The following is a 27,638-nucleotide window of genomic DNA, read 5'->3' as shown; positions in this document are numbered from 1 at the left end:
GCGTAGATGGCATCGAGGATGTTGTCCCGCAATCAGCAGCCGGTTTTGGGGCCAGGCCTTGCACTCTTTTTGGTGGTGCGCGAGGAAACTATAGTTTAATTAAATAAAGGATGAATAGGATGGCAGAGTATACTATATATTGAGACGCTGTTGGGGTTGAATAGGCAGAAGACAGGTCGTATATGACATTATCCGCTTTTTTTGAGGTTGTAAACCTACGTGATCAAGAAACGCAAGTAGGTATGCGGCAGAGCTACACGCGTACTGAAATATCCATGCGAATACGACCAAGAAAGGAGGCTATGCTGTTTTATTAGAGTGCACGTCAAGAATAACAGTATGAGTGGTGCATCTCGAGAGCTTTCAAGAGAACTCGGCATACTTACGGGGGAACTTTCTAGCTACGCTGCAATTTCTGCCCCCGTAATAAAGAGCGAGACGTACAAAATAATAATGCCACTCTTGTCATTCAATGATAAAGCGGTAAGTTAGTGCGCCAGTAGTGATGCAGTAGCTAGTATATATAGCTATTTCATCGGCCAGACATTGGTTGGATTCCTGAAGCAGACGTGCTTTTCTGAAGCGCGCATCACTTTTGTCTCTAAACTGCATGGAAGCTGTTTTAGTGTAGTTATTTTTATTTTCTGACCAGCTTTTCTCTACCCCAATGCTCTGAAATATGACGGACATGACACATACATTCTTACATGACATATAGCCACCTATGTCCATATGCACACATATACCACATACCCAAAGGTCTTCTGCACAATACACATACGAAATATACCGAAGATTTGTGGCTGGAGTACGTAGGATCTTTGTCAAAAATATGCAGACCGATGGGTTTGCTTCTAAGCTCCGTGTAGGGGCTCGTGGAAGCACCTATGCTCGGGAAGGGTGAATACGAATTTCTTGTCACCTATGAGATCGCAAACGCTGAATATGTACAACAAGCCCCGGTAATGTGCTTAGAAGCAAAGCACTTGGGCTGTATATTTTTGACAGACTGCGCCTCCATTGAAGGGCATGCGACGTTTTCGTTTGCGTGAGCCCTGATCCGCATGCATTTTATTTTGTTTTTGGACTAAAACCACAGCGTTTAAATCTGCCTTTAAATAAAAAAAAAAATTTCCAGATCGCCTCTCTCAATGCACAAAAGCACGTTCATAGACTTTTACAAGCATGCTGCATGGGTGAAGGTGAGTGGGTGGGTCGTAAAAAATAACCAAATTTACACACGGGTCTTACATGGTAAAGTTCTTGAACGGCACAACGCCCCTTTTATTGCCACCTGAAGGACTGGAAAAATGATTTTTGTGACAGTTGTGGCCAGATGTTCGCCGCTGAGGTTACTGGGAAGAAGGCGCCTAAAACGTCAGTTGAATGTTTACGAGTCTCGCACGGCGCTCACTCCTGCTTACTATCACAGTACGCAGGGGGTACCACTCTTATGTGAAATGACCTGCAAGGCTGTCGTATGAAAGAGCGGGTTTATTTGATGGGGTGCTCCACACATTTGAAGAAAACGAGAAGGGGGAAATAAAAATACGATGGTAGCGCTCTCTCTCTCTCACCTCTCTTTCTTTAAACCTCACGAGCTCTGAGTAGCAGATCCTATACGTTCGAAAATAAGTCTTGCTTTCTCATTTTCGCTCCATCAGTGTGAAATATTTATCTTTTATCCATCTCTGCTCCGAAAGAGACAGAAATTAATGTGGACAAAATAAAAAAGGATGAAGGAAACAGTGATCGTAATGTTGAAGGGTGAGCAATAGAAAACTATATAAAAACGAATGAACGAAAAGTTTTGATCGAATTGTTCGAAGGTCGGACGAGGAAGGTTGATGAGATAAAAGCAATTTTCTCACCAAATTGGTGGATGACCGCTAGAGTACACAACGTCATGCCACAAATTCACTTTTGGCGAAAGGCCATCCGCCGTCCAATGAGCGCAATATAGCGTGCAATGCCGAATGAGGGAAATCTATTTCTGAAAGAGGGAGTATATAAGAAAATAATCAGAAAGCAGCAACAGCAGAAACGGGACCGACAACAATAAAAAAAGAAAAAGCCTGCATGTGTCGGGCGAGTTTGAGCAAAGACCTCTACCTGCAAGCTACAGATCTATCATCCAGTTGATGCGACCACAGATTGAAAAGTGCTGTTTCACTGTCCAGATGTTTGATCGATGGCCCCACTTCGCAATGCATGTGCTTTCTTTCTTTTGTGCACTTGCGGTTTTATGAGACTCGATGAATGTATACCTACATAGCTGGCCTAATTTTAGCGTTGGTGATATTTTTTTAATGAGAAAGTCTCCAAAGTTTGTTAATAATTGTTTAGTGTACAAAACTTGTCATAAAATTTCTCTTTACCGAGTAACGTGTTCAGTCTAGGTGCACCACGTAATATTATATGAAAAAAAAATGATTTGCCTGCTTTTAATGCTTCGCAGAATGGCGCGTCAAGTATCAACCCTGTCCGAGCTGCTAAAGAAATCATAAAGTAACCAACTATATTTAGAAAATACCGATATACCAATCCCCATTGGCGAGCGTACGAGGCGTGTAGCTATGCACGTCTACAAAGCGAGCTGCCGCGCACAAGTTGACTTGGGAGTTCATGAAGCTTTGCATGTTTTAAACTTTCTTTTGCTGTTATATATTCGTGTGAACTTCGTACGCATAATTCTCGCTTGTATTAGCATAAGTTTCGAGTACCCTTTTGTTTTTACTAAAAATAAGTAAAAAATGAAACACTAACGCGATCGGCCCTTATACTAGTCACGCAGCCGATATTTTACTCCTAACTGATGCATAATGCGTTGATATTTTGGACCTTCTCGACTCGAGCTGGATGCGCGAAGACGGGCTAACTGCGGTGTGAAATGCGCTGTCGATCGCCAATGTGTTGTGGGACTCGTCAGTGATACGAGTAACTTATTTATGTTTAAAATAATAACCCGTGTCCTTAACTTTCTGCTAATATCAGGGGAAGTGCGCGTGTTGATCAGTAGTGGGCATTTGAGTTGTGGAGCAGTGCTGCAATAAGTTCGCTTCTCAGCAGGCGCCAAGATACTTTGTTGGGCGAGTTGGTACTTATTACTGTACTGTGGCTTCCTTTTATCTTGTTCTTTGTCTTCGTGTTCGCGCTGTTTAAATTAATAATGAATCAGCAGGCGCGTCTGGTAAATGTTTGCTGCCGTCAGCGTATCTTTGAGTGGACGCATTTTGTAGCGACTGAGTAGCTTTGCCATCGCATCGCAGAGTGTCATAACTCATAACTGAGAATTCCAGCGATCACCGACAGGTCGCTGATGGTCGCAGTTGGTATACCTGCTGAACCACCAGGTATCCAGCCAGTGGGCCTTATGTAGAACTAATGTGCGCTGTTAAAAAAAGGAGATGGCGTGTAGAACAGCTACCCACAGTGACTGACTGGCAAAAGTGAAATAACTTTATAAGTCTGCGTATGGCGGTTTTCTATTATATATTATACCCGATATTCTTTCCCCCGCTGGAACCGATTAGGGTCCCCATTAATGAACCCTAGACGACATTACGTGAAAATAGATGTTTGGCTACTGCGCTACTTTGTGAGAAATTTTAGAAATGCAAGACCCATCTCCTCTGTCCATGTTCACGTTACGTGTTCTAGCCAGTTCGGTCAAAAGGAAGACTTCCCATAAATGTTTACTGCTATTTTAAATTCAGACCTTTATTGGAGGTCAATGTCTCCGAGACAAAAGGTAAATGATAATTCACTCTTATTGGGTGTCACTAAACGGCGATATTTGTAATATGCATTGCCGTGCCAAAACTTTACCACAATCCCCACGGAATTCGAACCACTGCGGAAGATGGGAGCTTTGTCAAGCCGCGTGCGCGGCTTTTGTTTTGTTGTCCTCAGTCGTTGTAAATGACAAGAATAAACTGAACTGAACTGAACTGAATTGAAGTGAATTACAAAAATTTTACAAGGTTACCTCTATCTTCCTTAGCCTAACCGAAGGTGTCAAATCTAGAAAATATCGTTGAAGTCAAGAGGGAAGTGACGCGTGCGTTTGTGTAAGCACACGAATTTACAGCAAACACAATTTCATGTTGATGTTGCAGGTCTCCGGGAGGCAACTCCGATGCGGCTTCGATTAAAGGCACTGGTGGCTCAGGTAAGACTCGTGAAGTTGGTAGATTTTAAGCAAAAAGAAATAATTTTATTTTTGCCTGCTAAAATCGCACATTTTTTTCAGGGTACTAAACGACTAACGCAAAACGTGTCTAGACAATACTATGTGGCAAAGTTTAGCTTATTTTTTTTTTATTGTTTGCACATACATACGGCTTCAATGTGATCAATCAGGTGGGCATGTTTGTACAAACAGTTTCAGTAACATAAAAATGCTCGTGCTATTGTACTGACATAATAAGTTGAGGAAGAGAAAAACATATCAGACAAGATGAATTTAGCGCTTTAGAACTGAAAAATAATTGTAGGTGCATATAATTGAAAGAAATAAAATTCTTGCACAGGCAACCTTCTGTAAAAAAAGCGAAAAAAAACAAAACAACAACGCTAAAAACAAAGGAAAAACATTGATGATTGTAGTGCTAAACTACAAAATTTATAAGCAGTGCCTGGAAAAAAGTCTAGAGTGAAATTACTTCCGCTGGAAGGCTATTCCGCTAATCAACCGTAGGTGGAAAAAAAGAACAAGCTAGCGTGTACGTAGGGAAGCAGGAATTTGGGAGCGTGTCGGTGTAGAGATGAACGCGGCAGGAAAGGACTATTTTTTGCAAAATTGCAGTGGCTTTTTTTGTATCGTAAACATATATTTTTATCGTGGCGTAATTATTCGCGATTTTAAAGTATACATAGATATATGGTTGTTGGTCACTATTTGTAATAACCTAAACTTGTTACAAATAAACCGCACTGTCCGCCTCTCAACCATTTGAAACTTATATATATATATGTATATATTTTAAATAAATGTTGGCTTACTATTGCTGCGTATTTCAATATTTGCAATATAAAAGTTCTGAAGGTTTAAGCCTGCAGGCGCTGTTTTCTGCTTATGACGGAGGTATGGAATGTTTCCAGACGCGCATTCGCAAACGTTTACTATGGATTCCGACTACAAAATAGTGGTTGTGATCGATATGCATACGTATTTTTATCCTGCAACATTTCTTATATGTGCATTATTTAATGCAATATGAAAATGGAGTATGTTTTCCTTTGCTTGTGATGCAGAGAAATCAGTGATTGACAAGACCGTCGCATAGCGATAGCATAGTAAATAGGCACGAACTTTGACATGGCGTTTGAACCTTTAGTGCACATCCGAGAAAAGGAGCACGGAACAGAATTCACAGTGGACACATATTTGACTTAAACGAAAGTGTGACCTGTTTAAAAAGACTGAATACCTACTAAATCAATTTTGTTGTTGTTGTCGATGTGATGAAGAAGAGGAAACTTAACCAAATTGTGAAGCACTGTAATAAAAATAAACAGTCGTAACCTATGCGGGAGGTTGCCACTCTGGGATTTGTAGCTAAGTAATACTGGAAAATTCTGCAAGGAATGCGATTAGAGTTCAGGGAGAAATTTTGAATGACGGTAAAAATATGCCTTGTTCAAAGTTTAGGGGAAACTCTCGGAGTGGAGTAAATTAACACGAACTTACACGGATCCTGTTTAGAGTTACGAATCAATCCACTCTTGTCCTGCCATCTGCTAGCCTTTTTGATTACCTCAGTTGGTACAGCAACTGCACCGGAAAGGCAATGATCTCGGGTAGAACCCCGCACCAGGACGAATGTTTCTTTTACCACTAAGTTTCTCAGACAGCTGTGTAGCTTTCCTTTATAGCCGCATGGCTGCACTTGGGTGGATGCCAGTGAGTAATCCCTTCCCTACCAAAAAACAGACTTGTGACTGTGTGACATTACTTGACATTTTCTCTAGCCTTAGTCATGCTAGTGTTCGGTGGTTTTTCGTCTTCTCTCAAGCTCGCTGCTGCATTTCGCGTCCTTAGGTGCCTCAGTAATCCTACCTCGGCTGCTGCTATCGTTTGTCGGTGTAGCCGTGCTCGGTAACGTTATATGTAAGCTAAATTTCAGGTTTTGAGAGCGTGGGCGCAACTCCCGTCGACAAGGCAAGACGCCGCCTGCGAGTCTTAAAGCGTGAGTTCAATGGCCTGACAATGACGGCAAGTAAACTTATGTAAAGCGCAACAGAGACACCACAACCACAATTTCTTATCTGATTGTGGTGTCTCTGTCGCGCTTTACGTAAGTTTACGAAACCAACTAGCCCCGCAACGCATTTTAATAACAGCAAGGGCCATGGCTTCCATCTCAAGCAGCCAGACTACTCAGCATTCTGGAACTGTCCCACTGTTCGTCCTTCACGCACCTCGGTCACTACTATGATGCGACGGGGATAGCTTCAATGACGTTGAAAATTGGTCAGAAAATGTCGACCAGGTGGCGGGCTTCAACCAGTGTGGTGATGAGCGAAAGCTGAGAAACGTCTTCTTCGCCCCGCAGGGTTCGTCTAAAGCCTGGTACGATAATCGAGAAACTTCTTTTACAACCTGGGCAGCCTTTCGCCAAGAATTGTTAGCGAGATTCTCTACCAGTGAAAGAAGGGAGAAGGAGGAAATCGTTCTTCATTGCATATTGAAGCAGTCGAATTAAAGCGTAACCATGTTGATTGAAGACACATGGCGCAATGTTTCAATCGGACCAATCCGCTTTGCTCAAGAAAGTGTGAAGCATAATGAGGGATTGGAAGGAGAAGGTGTTTGCTGCACTTCTCCGTTACCATCCGAGAACTGTGGCCGACTTTGTAAATCAGGCAACGAGCACGAAACGCTCTTCGCAGGGATGGGGCGCTAGTACAACCGACAGGCTTCTGTAGCAGGCCCTCATTACTGTAGGCCTACGTCACTGCCCGCCGAGAAGCTTCGAGAATATTTGAGCAACAATGTGCGTGAAGAACTCCAGAAACACCGATTCGATGCTCAATAGGCAAGCGCTTTAGCTTCCCTGGCGGATGTGGTCCGGGAAAAAATAAGGTGAACGGTACATGCGACACCAGTAACTCTGCAGCCAAAGCCCTACCTAATGATTTGCAGGGATGCGTTACGAAGTCCTGCGTGAGTGACACAGGTCTTTTTCTCCGTCACTACTTTACCTTCTATGCGGTAGCCAATCGCAGCTGTGCCCGGTTTTCCGCAGAAATTCAGTGGCGCCATGCGTGAAGCGCACTTCGGATGAACGACAAACAACGGGCCACTTTGGTACCACTGCAGGGATCCAAGCTACATAGCTACACCCTGAGTGATTGCCGCTACCACTGGATGGGTTTGAGGGCCGCTAACGTGAAGACCCAGACCGTGGAGTTACACCAGTCCCGGTTCCCATCACCAAAGACGTTTTCTTTTTCCAGCCGTTCATTGACCTCTGACCAATTCAGAGGCACCTCCCCACTAACGCCTTCCTTCCGGTTTGGAGTACTGGACAGAGTTCAAGGCTCCACCCGAAAATTTGCAGCCATGAACCGAACGACGGAGATTGTTACGTGTAGACGTCCAAGGCAGCTCGTGAGTGCAATGCATATACCGAGAAAACAAGCCGGCTAGATAAGCACCAACTGGAGCGCTAAAATTCGTACACCACGTGGGGGTGGGGCCAGTTTCCGCTAAGACAGCCCGAGACACATCACGTTCCCGCGACGAAGCAGCGCCTTGTTTGTGCTGCAGATCCGCTGCAGAATCGTTGAACTTTCTGCTTTCGTAGTCGAATTTCTGAGCGTCGGTGCCGCTTGAAAACCGGGCAATGCGAATGAAAGAGTGAGTGAATCGTCACTGCTTTGGCACACAAAATAACCAAATTTCTTTCCTCATGGAAGCACCTCAGTAGCGAATGTGGTCTCAGACAGTTCTTATTGGATAAGGTAGGGTAGCAGTTTGGTATGGTGCACCGTTTTGAATGCCCGAAAGCAACTAAAGTCAAGAGGGACGCCATTGTGGAGGGCTCTGGACAAATCGATCCCCCGGGGTTCATTATTGCGCACTGACATCGTACAATGAGCGATACAACAGGAAAAGTTTTTTTATTTGTCTCTGATGCAAGCGAGCAGCAAGATGATAAGGTCCGAGACACCGACCTCCGAATCTACTGGTGCGTGCCGCTGAAGCAAAAGCTTGTCCCCGGCGCTGCCGCCAGGGTTCAGGAATGATCGCCGTTGAAGTAGAAGGCAAGCGCCGCAGCCGAGATCTGATAGCACTGATAGTACGGCGCCGACCTCCGAATCTACTGGTGCGTGCCGCTGAAGCGAAAGCTTATCCCCGGCGTTGCCGCCATGGTTCAGGAATGATCGCAGTTGAAGTAGAAGGCAAGCGCCGTAGCCGAGATCTGATAGCACTGATAGCACGCGCCGTCGAAGCGGAAACTCATCGTCGCCGTCGAAGGGACCCAAGATTGACTGTATCATTCACGTTTACCGCATTCGCTAAGAAGGTCGCGAATGTGACGGCTCGTCGGTCTGCACAAATGTCAGTAACAGGTGATTTTCACGCAGATAAAAAGGAAGTCAACAACTGCGTACCACTGGTGAACGCGAGCGCCTCGTTTCTCTCCATCGTTGCTGATCATATGGTTCTGCCGTCTTCGCAAACCTTTGCATAGCCCATCGTCTTTGAGAACCAGGCATTGGTGGAGCTCATCGAATATGCCTTCATAAATTCTTTTCGTTCGCGAAAATGCTTCCTTAAGACGAGCATGAAGTTCGCGGGGGGTATCGCTTGGAAAGTAAGCACGTGTGGAAACAAACAAACAAACAAACAAACAAACAAACAAACAAACAAACAAACAAACAAACAAACAAACAAACAAACAAACAAACAAACAAACAAACAAACAAACAAACAAACAAACAAACAAACAAACAAACAAATAGACAAACAAACAAACAAACAAACAAACAAATAGACAAACAAACAAACAAACAAACAACGAAAGAAACAAACAAACAGTGATCTGTAACTGTACATATGTAAGGACATGGCTTTTTGAACATTTTTAACTCAGGCTATCACACACCTAAATCAATATCCAGCTTAGCTGAAATTTCGCATTAGGAAGTATAGTAATCGTCGGCCATTGTTTCCCATTTTCTTTTGTTCATCTAAAATGTTCATGCGCATCGAGCTGCTGTTTTCACCTTAGCGTAGTGACGGCGTGCCAGTAAGTTTCGTACAAAACAAGCAAGGATTGCTAAAGGATCTGCAAAACTCGTCGACATTCACGTAGTTGCCTACTAATATGTGAGAATTGAGAAGAGAGCTTGCATGCGAATGGGGCAACATTTGGATTAATTTCTCGCTGAAATTTCCGACACCAATGATAAAAAGCATTTTCGCAATGCATTAACGAACATTGTAAGGATACCAGAGTACCTTGTGTAACACGCATTGATTTTGTTTCTATATTTCTTTTTTGCAACCGCTCCCCTCTTTAGTGTATTCGCTCAGGAGGTTTCAATAAATAACCAAAATAAAAATAAATAATCTGTGGCGTGGAATGAGGTAGGTGGCTCCTATCATCAGTATACACATTATCGATGCTCATCTTGTAGCGCAGCTTTCCACAGGCTCACGTGTTTCTTTGGGGGGACGGAAATTTGCAGGCAGTGGGAAGCAAAGATGTGACCATAATATATGTATCGCGCAGATTAATGCCAGCGCATCCAATCTCTGATGAGGATTGCGTATCGACACTCTTTAATCATGATTATAGCCGTATTATTCGACCTGATATTGTGTCTTGGTGCTTAACGGGGCTTTTTGCTATGCACGCAGTGCCTGCAGCGGTGTCCGGATTGTTCTGTTTGACTGCACTATTAAATATTCTATTTTGGGAACTTACTCTTGCCTTCCGTTACAGGATTGTTCCTTAGCGTTTATTAGTTATTGCTTACCGTGTATTATTATACCAATGCAGTTATATGCAATAACGAACTGTGTACCCATTCTACGCGTCCATTAAATGCAATTTTTGGTATATTCCATTAATCTCAAGTAACTCGTTAACGAGTGCGATGGAAACATAGTTCAGCTGCGCTCATATGACCTTAACAAAGTTAAAAAGGTTCAAAACAACAATTAAAAAAGTACAATGAACGCACATAAAGCGCGCGTCATCAGGAATTTTTCTGTGTGCCTGTTAGCCGCACGCTAGGGGAATATTTCTTCTTAGTGAAAAAAAAAAAAAAAAAAAAAAAAAACATGCCAAGAATTTTCTCTGCATGAGTAATGGTAAAATATTCTTAGTTCTTTCTGCATCTTGGTTTCGTTTCTTTTTTTTTTTTTTTTTTGCACCTTGCTTCCAGTGCTTGCTGGTTTAAACCTTGCTGTCTGCTGTTCAACTGCTCACTTCTTACCATATTTCGTGTAGAAGCGGCATGATTTTGCATTGTTTCCGGATTGGCAAACCGATGAAACCCATGGCTCTGATGCTGTTTTAGTAGCTTTTGTCGTATTGGGCACCAGACACATTTAATTAATATCCAAGTAGCTTTCAGTATCTTGTTCGGCTTCCTTTATCGCCAATAAGGGAAACGTCTTGAATCTCAACGAATGTGCTTTCATTACGCAAACCTCTGACGCTTTTTGTTGCTTTGCAAACCCTTCTTACCCTGCAGATGAAGCGCTGTTCTTGACTCCGCTGATTGAGGCAGGAAAATTAGAAGAAGCCAAGTCCATGAGTAAGGTCGGCCCAATCGGCGCCCCCATTGAGGTTCCAAGTTATGCGGGATACATAACTGTTGACCCGAAGTACAACAGCAACCTCTTCTTCTGGTTCTTTCCATCCATGGTGAGTACATTTGATGCGGCGCCTCTGAGCAACGGCTCCTGACCGCACATTTGACCTTCCGTCTTTCAAACTCTTCAACGACACTGGGGCCGACGTCAATCTGGTGCATAAATGTTTCATACAGCAGTACAAAAAAAAACAAACACAAAAAACAAACAAACTAGTGCACATTGTTGAAGATGCTTGTCGCGTGATATAGGGAAATATGAGGCCATGGTAGCGCCCGACCACACAGTTATTCTACCATTAAGTCGCGCATGAATTAAGTTTTTTCGTGCAGCTTCACTCTCTGTTCGCAGTTTGTGCCACCCACATCCAAACGGTGCTCGTTTGAACAACACTGTTACGTCATTCAGTTGAAAACCTTCAAACTCGGGGCTATTTGTACGTCGCCAAGGTAAAAAGGCTGTTGGACGGGCAGGAACAAATTGTGAGAAGAGAAAATTTTAAGAGGCACGCAAGCGCGAGTTCATCGTCCAATATTGTCATCTGGTGTTCGACGTCAGGTGTAAGATGCCACGTGGTAGTGACAATAGAGACCTTGCCATTCTGTTTAGACGACTGTGGTGTTTCTGAAGATGTAGAATCGGCAATGCGAAAAGTAAAGACGCAGTATACTGTACTAATGGGCGACTTCAATGCCAAGGTAGGTAAAAAGCAGGCAGGAGACCAGGCAGTAGGTGACTATGGCATTGGTTCTAGAAATAGCAGGGGGGAGTTACTAGTTGAGTTTGCAGAGCGCAATAACTTAAGAATCATGAATACCTTCTTCAGCAAACGGAAGAACCGGAAATGGACATGGAAAAGTCTTAACGGGGAGACTAAAAATGAAATTGACTTCATAATGTGTTCAACCCCCGCCATTATGCAAGATGTAGAGGTAATCGGGAAAGTGCGATGCAGTGACCACAGGATGGTGAGGTCCCGAATTGGCCTTAATCTGAAGAAGGAACGCAACAAATTAGTAAGAAAGAAATCCATCAACGAATTAGCGGTGAGGGGGAGGGAAGAAGAGTTCAGGATCTCGCTACAGAATAGATATTTAGCTCTAAACGAGAATAGCGACGCAATGAACAATAATTTCAGAGATATCACTACTGAAGAAGTAGGCGGTAGGATAGTTACAGAGGATACCGGTAAGCTGTCTAAGGAGACGAAAGATTTGATTAAGAAACGCCAGAGTATGAAAGCTTCAGCACGGCCTTTGCAGACCATGGTTGTTCGAAACTAAGCCCCCGAAGGAGCACAGCAGGGTTAGCAGAGCCTCTCCCAAACGCACACCCCTGAAAGAGCCGGGCGCCGGGCCGGGGGACGCTTGTACCCAATTTTACCGGTGGGTGTCCGGCGGCGGGTTTCGAACTGACCACCTCCCGCAGCCGAGACGGGCGCCCAAACCACTCGGAAACCAACAGACCAGATTGAATTCGCCGAGATATCAAAGCTAATCAATAAGCGCGAGGTGTCCGAAAAAGGAAGTATAACACGGAGAAAATTGAGCATGCTGTAAAGAACGGGGGAAGCCTTAAAGCGGTAAAGAAGAAAGTGTGCATAAGCAAAAACCAGATGTATGCGATAATGGAGAAGGAGGGCAACGTCATCACGAATATGGACAAGATAGTCAAAGTAGCCGAGGAGTTCTATACAGGTCTCTACAGCAGCCAAAGTAGTCAAGACCGTAAGGAGATTGACGGTAGGGAAAACAGTCAGACGTTCCCCCAGTTATGAAGGACGAGGTCAAGAAAGCATTAGAAACTATGAAAAGGGGGAAATCAGCTGGAGAGGATCAGATAACTGCAGATTTGCTGAAGGACGGGGGAGATATCATGTTAGAAAAGATGGCCCCCCTGTATACGCAGTGCCTGGTGTCATCGACGGTACCGGAACCATGGAAGAATGCAAACATTATCCTCATTCATAACAAAGGGGACTCTAAGGACCTTAAAAATTACAGACCAGTCAGCTTACTGTCTGTTACGTATAAGGTATTTACTAAGGTAATCACTTATAGAATCAGGACAACCTTAGACTGCAATCAAGCAAAGGATCAAGCAGGTTTTCGGAAACAGTATTCTACTAGCGATCATGTATCCATACCATCAATCAGGTGAGAGTTCTACTTAAGTTGAGGACAACCGAGAGGGCTATGGAACGAAAAATGGTAGGGGTAACATTAAGAAATAGGCAGAGTGGGTCAGAGAAGAAACTCAGGTTAACGAAATTCTAGTGGAAATTAAGAAGAAGAAATGGGCATAGGCAGGACATGTAGTCCGAAGAGAGGATAACCGATGGTCGCTTAGGGTAACAAACTGGATTCCAAGGGAAGGAAAGCGTAGCAGGGGGCGGCAGAAAGTTAAATGGGCGGATGACGTTAAGAAGTTCGCAGGGGTCAAGTGGATGCAGCTAGCACAGAACCGGGTTAAGTGGAGAAATATGGAAGAGGCCTTCGCCCTGCAGTGGGTATAGTCAGGCTGCTGCTGCTGCTGCTGCTGATGATGATGATGATGTTTCTCTTTCCAGGCAGAGGATGACAGAAAATTTTTGCGCCGTATGTCCCATCGAGCGAGTTCTTCGAAACTGCCGCGCCACGTTGGTTTAGTGGTTGTGATGCTTGACTACTCAGTTGGGGTCCCAGGTTATATACCGGCCGTGGCGACCGCTTTTCAATGGAAGCGAGACGGAAGGACCCCGTGTTTGGTGCGATGGCTGCGAGTTAAATAACCCCATGTTTCGGAAATTATCGAACCACTTTTAACGGCGTCCCTCATAGCCTCAGTTAATTTTGAACGTTAAACCCAATTAGGCAATCCAAAGAAACCATTGTGAAATTTTACGGACTTGACTCATCTTCAAACTCGGGGGCCTTCAATATTTCATTATATAGTTGTGCCGTAAAGTGAAAAAAATTAAAATCTTATTTACTTAATTTTTTTTATTAGTTGTCAATTGATTGCCCTCCACCTTGCCTTACAATCTATGAACAGACCACACCAGCCCGCCTTTCACAACCTTATAAAGAAAAGTCTTCTTTGAATAGTTTGAAACACCCCGTATATATGCTAGTCCGTCGTTGCTATGCTAAAATTACGCACTTAAAGCGATAGTAAGAAACTGCATGCAATTCTGTACTGGTTACACAAAAATGTCTCCTTTGGCTCTCCGTGAATACATTGCCGCTTGTCTGGCAATAATTCACGGTTCATTTATTGGTGATAAAACTCGGTACAAAATCTTCCCGTCAATCGATGCGAACTCGACGTGCATACCGAAAAAGGTTCTGCTGCTGCTTTGAAGTGTTGTACAGATTCTGAGATCCGGACCTGAAAATGTGCTTCGACGCACACATTATTCTTGCGACATCGGCCTGGTGTTGGTACCCATATTAGCGTCCTATAGCTTATTACTGCCCCGTCTTCGGCGGCAGTGGTCCTTCGCAATTAAAATGCGTCGCCCTATTCATACAAACCGTATTCTGTTTGGCCTTAGTGCCCCGTAAGTCTGCGCCTTTCACGACGTTCAAACTATGCACTTGCTTCTATTTGTTTCTTTCGCAGACTGATCCAAAGAATGCACCGGTAGTGGCATGGATGCAAGGAGGTCCTGGCTCCAGTTCGTTGCTTGGTTTATTCGCCGAGCACGGCCCGTACCGAATGTCGCAAGATGGCAGCCGAGTCGAGTTCCGCAACGTCACCTGGGCACAGCGTTACTCGATGCTCTACGTGGACCAGCCTGTTGGATCTGGCTACAGCTTTACAGAGGGCGATTGCGGATACGCTCGCAATATGTCTGACGTAGCTCGCGACATGCTCGAGTTCATCCAGCAGTTCTTCACGTTGTTTGGCGACCTGTCGAAGAACGAGTTCTACCTTAGCGGAGAGTCATACGCCGGTATGTGATGCACCGACAAACGTTTTACACAGACGCGTTTGTGGTGTTGAATAATTTCAGTGGTGCTATAGTATTACGGGAGGCGTACTGGACTCGTGCCGAAAAGCCGTCGCCGTACCCAGGCCTGACCACGGCCGGCCTAAGGGGGAGCACGCGCTCATCCGCCCGTGGCCTGACATGGAGCTTTGAGACGATTCAAAAACTTGCCGGCGAAAACATTTCGGTGGGGCCGTTCTGCGGCGGCCACCGGAACTCCAGGCATCATACGTTTTTGGCAAGGTAGATTCTGCGCGAAGTGGGACTAACCACAACAAGGGAAGAGGACTTCTCTAAATGGCTCGCCGACAACGATAAGAGCTGGAGCCTGCTCCGGTTCCTTACGGAAAATAATTTACACGAGTTTCTATAATATGCTTTATGGCAAGCTTCCGTAAGAAAACAAAAACAAAAACAAAAAATGGCGCCTCCGCGTTTTAGTGCATTAACATCAAACTGCGCGTCTGCTTCAAAGTCTAGTCGAAAACGATGCCAGTAATATGATGGACGCCTTGTATGTAGTGTTGATTAATTGAGGACGAATTGTAGTGTGATTTATTCACTGATTGAGTAATGAGCAGTGATTTGTTATTAGTAAACATAATGAGCATGGTGTAGACAAATGTTGTGTGTGTGTCGCTTAGATTGAACATGCGTGATGACCTATGGCTAGTACTAGTGCGACAACTTCGCATATGGCACCAGATGCATGTAATAGTGTATGTGCATTGTTTGTGGATGTGTTTTGATGGGATTGAGGGTGTTCGACGATCAGGGAGAATTAGTGCGGAGAATACCGAGAAGGCGGAGAAGAAAGCTTGGTGCGAGGCAGTGAAACGGTTGATCCAGAGGTGAGATGGCGAGATACGAGCATTAAAAACGGAAGCGAATCATATAAGTGTGCAGAGAAGCCGATCTGAAACGTCAGCATGCTGCCGACGATAGCAAACACAGGCCTGAAGCAGAGTCGGTTCGTAAAGCCAAAGCATCAGAGCTGTAACATCAAAGTCATTCAAGAGTGCACATGCTTTCACGTATACTTTTGAGAAGCTCAAGCTGTCTCCTTTTTTTTTTTTCATGTCTAACATAAGAAAGTGGAGGCTTGTCATGAGAAGAAAGATATGACATCAAAACTTACAGCGTGTATGGATTCACTCGATAACATTAAGCGCCTCGTTCAGCTTAACGCTCTGCACCAAGGTTTTTGTCGTTCTGGGCTAAAATAAAATTAGAAGAGTTCAACGCTGCTGAACCGAATATTGAGCGAAAGCAATAGCTGCGGGTGACCGAGCATTCTTGTAATTCTTCTTCTTCTTCTTCTTCTTCTTCTTCTTCTTCTTCTTCTTCTTCTTCTTCCCCAGCCCACACATAAAGCCCCGCTTTACCCAAGCCGTATGAATGTGACTTAGTGGCCTAGAGGGGTAACAAAATGCCGAGGTCCTGGTAGGCTGAATCTAACATAAGCGTCCCATGTGAAACGAGAGACCCAAGTTAGCAGCTTCTGAAAGCCCACATATAAAGCCCCCTCTTTAAACAAGCCGTATGAACGTGCCTTATTAGGCTCTAGGAGTAAGGGGAATGCCAGGGTCCTGGCAGGCTGATTCTGACATAACCGTCCCATGCGAAACGACAGACCCAAGTTGGCAGCTCCTGCCAGCTCGGTGGGCACCGCCGGGCCACGCTGACGGCTCAAACTGCGAGCAGTATTGCTTTCGAAATACAATATTAACATGCCTCTAGAAGTAAGTAATTGGCATATGCCATGGGCGAGGACGGACTTGCTAGCAGGCTGTGTTCCGTCACGTGACGACTCGACAAGGTCAAGTGGCAAGATCTGCCAACTAGGCCAGCTCCCGCACGATAGGAGGGTAAGATAAGATCGAATCTAGCAAGCTTGGATTTCGTGTCAAAAGCGTTACCCTTATGACTCACAGGCACGTTTCTATTCCTTGCCTAAAGTGGGGGCTATGTGGCTATGCAGGGTGGTCGTGCACACAACATGGCAGCTTACGAGTCTGTGCTGATGAGTATGTGTGAAAGATTACGTTCGCAATGAAGTTGGAGTATTTGTTTTTACATTAAGGGAAGTTCGCTCAGGAACGAAGAACAGACAGCCCGAGAGCTTGAGTGTTTTTTCTATTTCCATGCCCATGTTTTTGCGCAAAATTCACTTCATATATGAGGTAAAATAGCCACAAATAAAAAGGTTATTGAGTAAATGCTTCGCAATGTTGTACGCGAATTAGGCCTTGTAAATGCGGCCGTAGACGGAAGCTGTTAATGCTTTGGTACTCGTTCCTCCCCCTCCCCCCCTCCCCCTTCTATTCTTATTTTTGTTTTGGAGGGGAAGGGGGGGATCTGGCTGACGCTGCCCGTCCATCATACTAGAGGAACTGGTATAGGTTCCTGACTCCCTATTAAGAGCAATCATCAATCTCTCATTAGGCAACCCGACGATCTCATTGTTTTTTCACGCAAGCCATAGTTTTCACGACTTTCTGTTTTTACATTTCTTTTGCAGGCAAGTACGTGCCCAGCGTCGGTGCTGCATTGCACGAGAATGCAAAATCACTCCGAATTAAGGTAAACTTCCAGGGGATTGCCTACGGAAACGGGTTCACAGACCCGATCAACATGATGAATTTCGGAGAGCTGCTCTACAACTTTGGCCTCATGGACCGCAACGACGCCGACTACATGACGCGCATCGGTAATCAGGTGTGCGACCTCATCCGCGCCGGTCACACACGAGACGCAGCTTTGTTAGCAGACAGGCTTTTCTTCGGCATCCTTCACAAAGACACCTTCTTCCTGAACCGCACAGGTTTCCAATACTATTACAATGCACTCTACGACAGGCAGCCCCCGGATAATTTATTCTACTGGCAGTTTGTCCAGCGGCCAGACATTCGGCGCGCCCTACACGTCGGTTCGCGGACATTCGATCCGTCCCGTCGCGTCGTCGCCAGAAAGTTCATGGACGACCTGTTGCGTTCGGCCAGACCGCAGTTCACTGTGGTAGTGGAGGGTGGCTACAGAGTGCTTGTCTACAGTGGCCACCTGGACTTTGCCATGTCGACGACGGCGACCCAGCAGTTCCTGTCCCAGGTGGAGTGGTCGTACGCCGACCGCTGGGCCCGCGAGCCCTGGAGAGTGTGGCGTAGTAAGGACGGGGAGGGCGTGAACGGCTACGTGAAGACTGTCAAGAATCTCAACTTCGCGTCGATCAGAAATGGCGGCCACCTACTGCCTTTCGACCAGCCGGAGGTGAGCATGGAGATGATCACGGCGTTTATCGACAGGAAGCCACCTTTCACCAACTAGGGCCACGGCTCCCGGAAGTCTTCCCTGTTGAGAGAGCGTAGTAATGCTCGCAGCGCCAGCATTTTCTTGATTGCTCAAAAACCATTCAAGCAGGTGATTCACCTTGGACTGTCCTCCGCACCAAGTATGGGCGGTAGGTCGAGGTCTTGGGTCGAGATGATGTCATGGCTGTATTCCACGCATGCGCAACTGGCGTCTACAAAACAGAAGGTCGTGTTCAGGGACGGTCGCAGTCAAGCCGTGATGTGGTTAGTTGTAAGGGCGCATCAGTCGAGCAAGCGTCTGATGAGGTGTAACGATGGTTAAAACCTCAATTAGGTTCACTCTCTTGACATATTATTTCAGAGATGGTATGTATTCGTTTCTACTGCATGTAACCTAAGGTTCACGTTAAGCTTACAATTCTTTAAAATCGGCTCGAATCGTTCACTTCGAAGGCACATTACCCAAAACCAAAAGGAGAAACAGATGAAAGAAAGCTTTGTGTTTATTATGCGCCTCAGTCACCAAGAAAGAAATTACCCTTAAATAAGTTATGCTGGTAGCCAGTTCAGAAGAGTTGAAATTAGTAGAATAGTTTATGTACAGACCTGTTTGGTGTCCACTTAGCTTATTAGTTGCTGCGGATGTGTCACAGCGATGTAGCGAACAAAATACGGTCGATTATGAAATTCACGACTTTAAAGCTAAAGAAAACACGTACGCAATAATGCTATGTAATTATACAGTATTCTTGCAGTGTAGCATTGCATGCATATACTCGTAGTAAGAGCGAAAATTCTTTACAGCGCGTGGGACTATAGTTGAACTCCATGTGCAACGCGAGGAGTATGCAGTGGTTGAGCTTTCATTCGCTGCAGCTCTTTGACGTAGTTTCTTCTTCACAGTGCAACAGCCGTAATCCATTAAAGCAGGCAGCGCTCACGGACCGCAAGGTCCTTTCGGCGTAGAGCACTCATTCGAGAGACGATAAGGTGGGGAAGCGACCACTGAAGTGAGCGCTGAGCGCCTCCATTTTGAATTGTCAACTGTGCACGCAAGCTGCAAAGCATCTGCAGAGTGGCCAGCTTGCTCATAACTACTAGGACTGCGTTCATAGGGTAATTAAGACATCCAAATTAACAAGAAATCGCTAGTGCACCATCACGGCAACTGCTGTTTCATGATCACGTTGATAAATCACTACAAAAGCGTTGCGGGTACCATTCGTAAGAACCAATCCCTTAACTCGCTGTATCTAGGACGTATGTAAACGAGTGGACGCTCAAGCGATGACGCCTGTGTTTTTATTGGTTTTTCTGCTGTTGCTGCTCGAGTTGACCATACGAGGACGCATATATCTTTCTCCATAGGCCAATGCTAGAAAGTATCACGCATCAGATGAACTAATTTTTTATGATGTCTTCAAGTTCTGATATAGCTGCGACAATAACCTTAGCTCGCTGTGTCGAAACGCATGACGCTTGTTAACCTTCGTGGTGTTATAAGCCAGAATGTGATGACGTATGTTTTCTTGTTTGTGATTTCTTTCGATGAGTTGTAGAAGAGCGAGAATTAGGTTGCTTTTCGCCAGGCGGAATGACTACATTTCGGCTGCATCCCTCACGAAATGGCCTTGGCTCTACTTCATGTACGTGTAAGAATATTGTTAATATAAGCGAAATAAAGGCTGTTATAGCTTTGACGTTCAGATTTATTTAGTGCGTTTGCTTTTCTTTTCGCTTATTCACATACACCTTGGTAGAGCTCTGGTGAAATATTGTAGACTGATTTGGCGTTCACGGTAGTGCACAGAATGAAAAGCGCAAGAGCCTGTGCACGAAACATTTCTTCCTTTTTTAGTTGGAAAGCTTCTGGAATCAGTTTTGAAATAATTGTCATAATGACTCTCATTATAAATGGTAATGTTTGGTAAAGGCTTCGTGGTCACAACAGGATTGCCTTACCTCTTGGCTTGTCTTGCAAGACTTAAAGGGACATTCTACTGACGGAGAGAAATATAAGAATACTGATATATCCTGGTTGACGTCACCCCATGATGGCAGTAACGAGAGTAGAACTCGAGGTTCAGGCAAACGTTATCCTGAATTGGTTAAAGAAGGGCAAAAGTGGCATAGAATAGGTCCCGATGTCAGAAGGACTTCGAGGTGGCGGAAGGCAGAATCATAGTCAGCAGTCCAGTTAAACGGTGCGCCTTTGTGAAAAGGCACGTGAGCGGGTAGGCAATGTCAGTGAATCTGGGCTCAAAACGCCGAAAATAGGGACACAGTCCTAAAAAGCTCCGAAGCTCCATCACTGATTTCGGCGCTGTAAAGCTGGTTACAGCCTCAATCTTTTGAGGATCAGACCGAATATCATCCTTAACGACGATGTGACCAAGAACGTTCTGTACTGGCGTTCGCCAAAGTGGTCTTTTTTAGAGTTGAGGACGAGGCCTGCTCTCTCAGTGCAGCCAAGAACGATGGCGTGGTGGCTATTGTGCTCCTGAAAGGTCTTGTCGAAGATCACAGCGTCGTCCAAAAAGCACAAACAAATTTTTCACTTCAGTCCGCGCAGAATGGTGCCTACGAATTGTTCAAACGTGGCAGGCGCATTGCCCAATCTAAAGGGCATTGCGTCGAACACGTAAAGACCGTCGGGTGTCACAAAGGCAGTTTTCTTTTGTCACTCGGGTTCATCGGTATCTGCCAGTACCCTGATCTCAAGTCTACCGAGGAGAAGTATGACGCCGAATGAAGACAGTCGATTGCATTGTCAATACGTGGAAGTGGATATACATCTTTTTTGGTGACGGCGTTAAGGCGACGATAGTCCACGCAGAAACGCCATGTGTTGTCTTTCTTTTTAACGAGAATAACTGGAGCCGCCCAAGGACTTGAAGATTCCTGGAAACACCACGTTGGAGCATGTCGTGAACTTGTTCGCCAACAAGCTGACGTTCGGTCGGTGACACACGGTAGGGCTTCTGTCTGATCGGGCGAGATGTTCCTGTACCAATCGAATGATGCATGCGAGAATTTGGAATCGGTGGCGGACAATCCCTGGAGAAGTCGGAAACGGAAACATGATTGGAAAGCAGGTTAGTCAAAATGAGGCGCTGCTGTGTTCCCAAAGATGTGTTTATCATTACCTGGATTTAAGACTTTGCAAAAGGGTGAGGGTGTTTTTTGACTTAAATAGCACAGTCACTTGGTGCCGCCACGGAATTTGACATACCTTCCTCGAAAAGAGCCAGTTTTATGCCACGAAGTAATACGGCTGGCTCATCTGAATAGTTGACTGTCCCCTGCAATGTGTGGCTTCTGGTCACTGAAACTATGCAAATAGGCACCAAGACACTCTTCTTTTGCAGGTAAGTGTTGTAGGTTCCACTACGGCGTCGAAATTCCCACACAAATTTGTAGATGAAATAACTTAGATGAATTCTACGGCCATCGCAGGTACGACTGTATCTTCAGACACAGAAAACGTTCTCCAATCGGGCTACGAGGTTAAAAAGTAATTAAAAAGCTTGCGGCTAAAATAGATGACCTGGAGAATCATAGCAGAACATCAAATCTGGTATTTCGGAAACAGATGAGGAAACAAACGAATCGTTGGAAACGACGGTGAACGAAGACATTTTCTAAGGCATTCTAGAGATCGATCCTGTACCTATTTAGAGCATTCACAGACAGGGGAAACCAACCGAAAACAATACGCAGCCGGTTATTCGTAAGATCTTAGACACCCGAAAAAAAAAAAAAAAGCTGAGACACTCAATAGAGGGTATAAACTGAAGGGTAAATAATTTTAAATTTGCTAAGACTTTTCTAGAAAGGTGAATGACATCAGAAAGAAACTATGGGCAAGCGCGAAAGTAAATCGCGTCAAAAAAGAACGGTATTTTAAGTTGTACCGGTGCGAACAAGAGTAAACGGAGCACGCTACTTCTTTCTGAAATTTTTCATTTGTTGCGTAATTGAAAATTGGAAGCCATGGTATGTGCAGGCTAGTAGTAGACGCCAGTGCGCATTCATTTGGACAAATAATATTTCCCTATCTCCGATACAGATGGCGTGACTGTAATTTGAACGAAAAACTGTGCTCCGTTTACTATGTCTGCACCTGCACATCAATAAAGTGACTTAAGTCTGAGACAGCGAAAAGAATGATAAAGTGCCGCTGAAAAAGAAAAAAAGAAACTACGACGATGCGAAAGTAAGCCGACCAACGATCAGAAGTCAGACGCAGTCGCAGAACCCCACTTCGTTGGGAACGTGAGCAATGCATATAACAAGCGTATATCCAAAATGCATATAAAATTGCAGCATCTTTGTTTACTGAAATTCACAGCTTGACACGCAACGGTGATAAAGCGAAATAGAATAAAATGTGATTGAGAATTGTCAATATTATTGCGCGCAGTGTTCTGAACAAAAAATATGTACTTGAATTTGGATTATTGGAATTCGACCCTCATATAACTGTCCTCACTGAAACCTGGGTAAATAGTGGCATAAACGATGACCCGGTATTTCTCTCGGATTATGAAGTTGTTCGCAAGGACAGATCTTCTAGGGTGATGGTGTGGCCTTTCTTTTGAAGGGATCTATCGAATGCGTGCTCGTGTATGAAGTGCCTGATCTCGAATGTGTCTGCATGAAAATATCTTGTTGGAACCATTTTTTTGTATCCTCTATGCATGCTATAGGACACCTGATGCGGCCCCTGAATACTTAATACTTAATACAACTACAAAGTCATATGTCTCGTTTCCAAAACAAAAACATTTTACTGATTGGTGACTATCACGTACAGACTGCGACAGTTTTTAGGAGTTCAATAAATCTAGAAGCAACGCTGACATTATGTTTGATATTATGATTACGCGTGATCTTGTTCAAATTGTTAGCGAACCTACTTGTTGGGAAGGCTCATCATCTTCGATCTTAGACCTAGTTTTTAACCATTATTTTTTTTTTTACATACAGCATAATATTTGAACAAGACCCTTTGCCAAAAATGCTTCTCGTAATAAAAAAACTGAACCAGTCGTACTCGATTGAAGATTATTGTAAGGCTGATGATACTCTTGTTTCGGATAATATGAAGACGTTTTTCTAAATTTTGATCAAAGTGAGAATATCAGACAACTATGGGCGCCGTTCACTGGCATGTTTCGATATTGTTTTAACTCATTCGTGTCAAATAAGCCCAAAAAAGTGCATAAACACACGCCTTAGATGACGCGGAAGATTATTTACCTTAAGCGAAACTTAAAACTAGCGAATAGAATGAACCGCCAGCCTAATCTTATTCAAACGCTAATAGAGAAACTTTGGTGCGCAATACGCGAATTGAAAGATAACTACTTTAGCACGGGACCGAGTTTTCTAAAAAATGACCCCAGCAAGTTTTGAACTACCTGAGCTATAGGAAAATGTGCATTCCAGATATATCAGTTGATGGAAACGTAGCTACTGGCGCGGAAACTATTGCACAGAAACTCAGTGCGTACTTTTATAGTGTGGTTCCTGAAACAAGTCTAGAACCAACGCAAAACACTGCACATTTTCAGCAATCGGAAGTCAACTTTATCAGTTACAGTGGCCTGTTTTCTATGCTTTTCGACTTGTACTAAAAAAAATCTCCAAGCCCAGATAACTTACCAAATGTCTTTCTTCAGCGGTATGCTGAAATCATAGCGGAGTTTCTTGTAGTGCTATTTCGTAAATCTTTAATGTCATCAAACTTCCTTCTGACTGGAAAGCCACTCGTGTTGTTCCGATCATTAAGAAAGCCGACCTTTTATTAATACAAAGCTATCGTCCAATGTCTTTAACTTCTACATGCTGTAAGTTGCTCGAACAAGTCATTGCAAAATATATTAATGAATTTATTGAACAGCACTCTATAATCAGTAACTGTCAGTATGGCTTAGGGTTTTTCTACACTGAAACAGTTAGTTACAATGGTTAAAACATTAGCAAAATCCTTAGATAAAATGGTGAGATTGATGTAGTTTTTATAGGCTTCAGCAAAGCAATCGATGAAGTTGGTCATGTAAAACTTATACAAAAGCTAAGAGACATTAACCTCCCAAATATTTTGATTTTATAGATTGCCAATTACCTTACTAATAGAGTACAGTTTGTTTCAGTTGGTGGCAGCAGCTTAAGTTGTCTTTTAGTCACTTCAGGTGTGCCCCAGGGAAGTATCCTGGGGCCGTTGCTTTTGCAGCTGTACATAAATGATATTGTTACCTTGGTTACTGCGGGAACGAAAATTCGACTATTTGCGGATGATTATGTGTTGATTCGACAAATTTCATGCACAGGTGATGAATATGAACTTGATTCGGTTCTAGAAAAGGTGTTTGAATGATGCAATATTTTTTAATGTCTATTAACACCGAAAAAGTTTCACTCCTCCAAATAACACATAAAAATAATTCGTTAATGCACAGGTATAGACTTGGATTATTGCCCCTAAAACAGTAATAACTACAAATATCTAGGTATGACAATAACTAAATATCTTTCTTGAGACTTGCTCCCCTAAAGCAAGTTAATAGCTACAAGTACCTAGGCGTGACAATAATTAACGATCTTTGTTGGAACTTGCTCATAGACAACATATGTTCCTCAGCATTCCGTAAACTATGTTTTCTAAAACAAGCTTAGAAATTCTCGCTCAAAAGTAAAACTCCTCTCATATTACACATATATCAGACCGATCTCGAATATTGCTTCATAGTATGGGACCCTTTTCTAAACAAAATATCAACAAACGAAGGAATTCAAAGATAGGCTTTTAGGTTCATTTACTCTAAATTCAAAATGTCAGATTCTCCTACTGCCCTCATGTCAATCAACAATGTTGAAAGCCCTTTAAGTACGAATAAAGAAGTACCGCCTTCACTTCCTGTATTCCCTACTTAATCGCAATCTTGCTTTAGATCCTTCCCTATACTTGACTCCGCTAACCACACGACGCACCCGACATGATCACGAACATTTACTGACATCATATTTTGCGAGAACTGACTGTTATAAATTTTCTTTTTTTTTTCCGCACACGCTATCTGACTGGAATAATCTTACAGTTTGTCAGAGCTTGAGTGACACTATTTCTTATTTTTCCGTATCTGTGCAATTGGCCAGTTTTCTATTGTTCCTGAAAATTTATTTAACTGTGCCTGTCCTGCTTAGCCCCTGACGTGGTCTGCAGTATGCACTAAATAAAATAAAAGCGGCCATGACATGCCAGTGAAAGCAGCAGCATTGTCCAATGATGAAAAATGCAGGTCAAGAGGTCAAGGGCATACATTATTCTGCTGTCTGTTGCTCAATGTGAGGATGGCCTTTTCAACAAATGCTACAAAAGTAGGAATGCGTGAGGGAGGGTTTAGAGACAAGTTGATTGAGTAAAATCGCAACTGGGCTAATTGGTTCTATGATTTGAAGACTGGTAATTACATTTAGGAGGCTAGCATGACTGTTTCGCCTGCGCTATTCTAAGGTCATGATCGGTTCACCGGAGCTTAAAGTGAGAGCTTCACCGTTTCTGCGTTGGTGTCAGTTATTTGGTTCTTATTTGAATATATATTTCATAAATGCATAGCCATTAATAAAAAGAAATCGCATCGTGGAGATTCAATTATCCGCATTCGTAAGAACGTCACCGATAGGAAAAAAAAAGAAAACATTACTGACAACTGAAAGCTTCGAGAACATAGCATTACCACTCGTACCCAGTTGCAGCCATTCCAATGCGATTGCAAACGTAAGCTTCCGAGTCTACAAGCGCACTCTGAGAAAGAAGCACATTTGAAATTTTCCGCCGGTCTTGGTGATCTAACAGCACGAGGTCGTTTTTCTAACTGTGCCTAACTCATATTGTTGCAATTCACGAAGACCGAACTGTCCAATCACATCGCTTTGATATATGTTCTCACTTTTATTAGTGTCGGCGCGTTATCGCACATAATGAGAAAGCACAGATTTATTTTTTAATAACTGTATAATTCTAACTCGGTCGTTAAAGGGTTCAGTGTTGCCTATTGGGAGACTCGTTTACAGAATGCATGCTTAAATTTATGCCACTATCATCGTGCAATACACACAGTTGGCTTTTCATTTCCCCAATAAGAAAGTTGTGGTCCCCACGACGCCCTCATGTTTGTAGGGTGATGGCAGCCCACATCATGCACTGAAGATCCTTTACCCTTTCTTATGTGTCGTAGCGACTGTAGTGTAAGTTTGAGAAGCTAATATAATGGCACTTGCACATTTCAACTGGGCGAATGCGTGGCCGTGGCTCGTAGTTTATGCCATCGAAAGGATAACGCAAGAATAGCCGCATTTTGTTTCAAGCAGATAACAGAATGGCACTTACCAAAACGTTCATCTGCTGCTTTATAATTTCCCACAAGATGAGTAGTGGTTTTCCTTATCGTGAAGAGATTAACATACCACCTGCCCTCCCTCAACTTCAACGGCACGTAAATTGCACAATTCCACGCAATGCCCCGATCGGCGGTTAAGGCGGCGGTGCAACTAGGGTAGGAAACCTGCATGGAAGCCACTGTCCCCCATTTAAGAAGCTGGCGCTATTACTGTCCTATTGAAGCGTTCTCAAGCGATATGAACCGCCTCCGGCGAAAAAAGAGTGCTTCCCGACACCGGCACCTCAGACAACTCGGTCACCGCTGCATCTGAACGCACCGCATGCATGTAGAGGGAGGTATTTCTTTACAAACATCAGTTAGCTTCAGTCACCAGGTACGCTGAACCAGTTGGAACCAAAAGTAATGAGACTTTCCTGTCCCTGGTATAACCTCTTCGTAACACAGCACAGCCAGTCTACCCTGACTGGGCGTCCATTACCCCATAGGTAAAATCGTAGAGACCCGGCGTTTGGGCCGGCGAAAAGAGCTCCGCTCAACACCGATAGGTTTCAACTCGACACCGAGGATTAGTTTTCCACTGTTCCTCGGTTTTGACGTATTGTAGGCCAAGTGAATATACGTCGACGAACCGCATTTACCAAAAGTAATCAAGCAACAAGGTTTGCTTCTCTAACGTATTGTGGAACCCTCTATATGCGGTACCTTAAAAGCCAAGACGTCGGAAATGGCGAGGGCAAGGGTTTTTGTTACTCTACACAAATTGACAGTTTATCCACTGCCGTATGTGGTCCATGCACAATTAAGAAACTAACCCTGTTGCCTGGCTGCTTTTGGCAAAGAAGGTACATAATGTTTTTTTTTTGTGTGTGATATATGTGTAGGATAATATTTCAGAAGGGCACATTGTTTGGGGAGCTCATGCATGTTCCCTACTGAAATGACGCTATGGGGTTGACACGTGCGCTGTTCCCTATGTCGCCGTCTCAGTACGCTGTCACAGCGGCGCCCTTCAAACCCATGATACTTTTGTCTCCCGCAGGTTAAGTAGCATGCTTTATTTATCTTTATCCAAAAGTAGTTTATTTGTTCGTATTTTGGAAATCCACAGAAGT

The 27,638-nt window shown here is 44.0% G+C and overlaps 1 protein-coding gene across 1 annotated transcript; it reads left to right on the top strand.

Annotated features, from left to right (window-relative positions):
* The first annotated feature begins 1,192 nt into the window (after window positions 1-1,192).
* On the top strand, window positions 1,193-19,787 carry LOC146185638 (venom serine carboxypeptidase-like). Its single transcript, XM_084607888.1, has 6 exons — window positions 1,193-1,202; window positions 1,704-1,767; window positions 4,119-4,171; window positions 10,717-10,889; window positions 14,441-14,774; window positions 17,332-19,787. Exons 1-6 carry the CDS (start codon window positions 1,193-1,195, stop codon window positions 18,132-18,134), a joined length of 1,437 nt encoding a protein of 478 aa, XP_084464014.1. The 3' UTR covers window positions 18,135-19,787.
* Window positions 19,788-27,638: the final 7,851 nt, after the last annotated feature.

This window comes from Amblyomma maculatum, chromosome 6, assembly GCF_055883805.1.
Source record: "Amblyomma maculatum isolate TAMU_Amacu chromosome 6, ASM5588380v1, whole genome shotgun sequence".
In the NCBI taxonomy this organism is placed as follows: domain Eukaryota; kingdom Metazoa; phylum Arthropoda; class Arachnida; order Ixodida; family Ixodidae; genus Amblyomma; species Amblyomma maculatum.
Note: the sequence above shows the minus strand (reverse complement) of the source record. Positions and strands in the feature narration are given on the sequence as shown.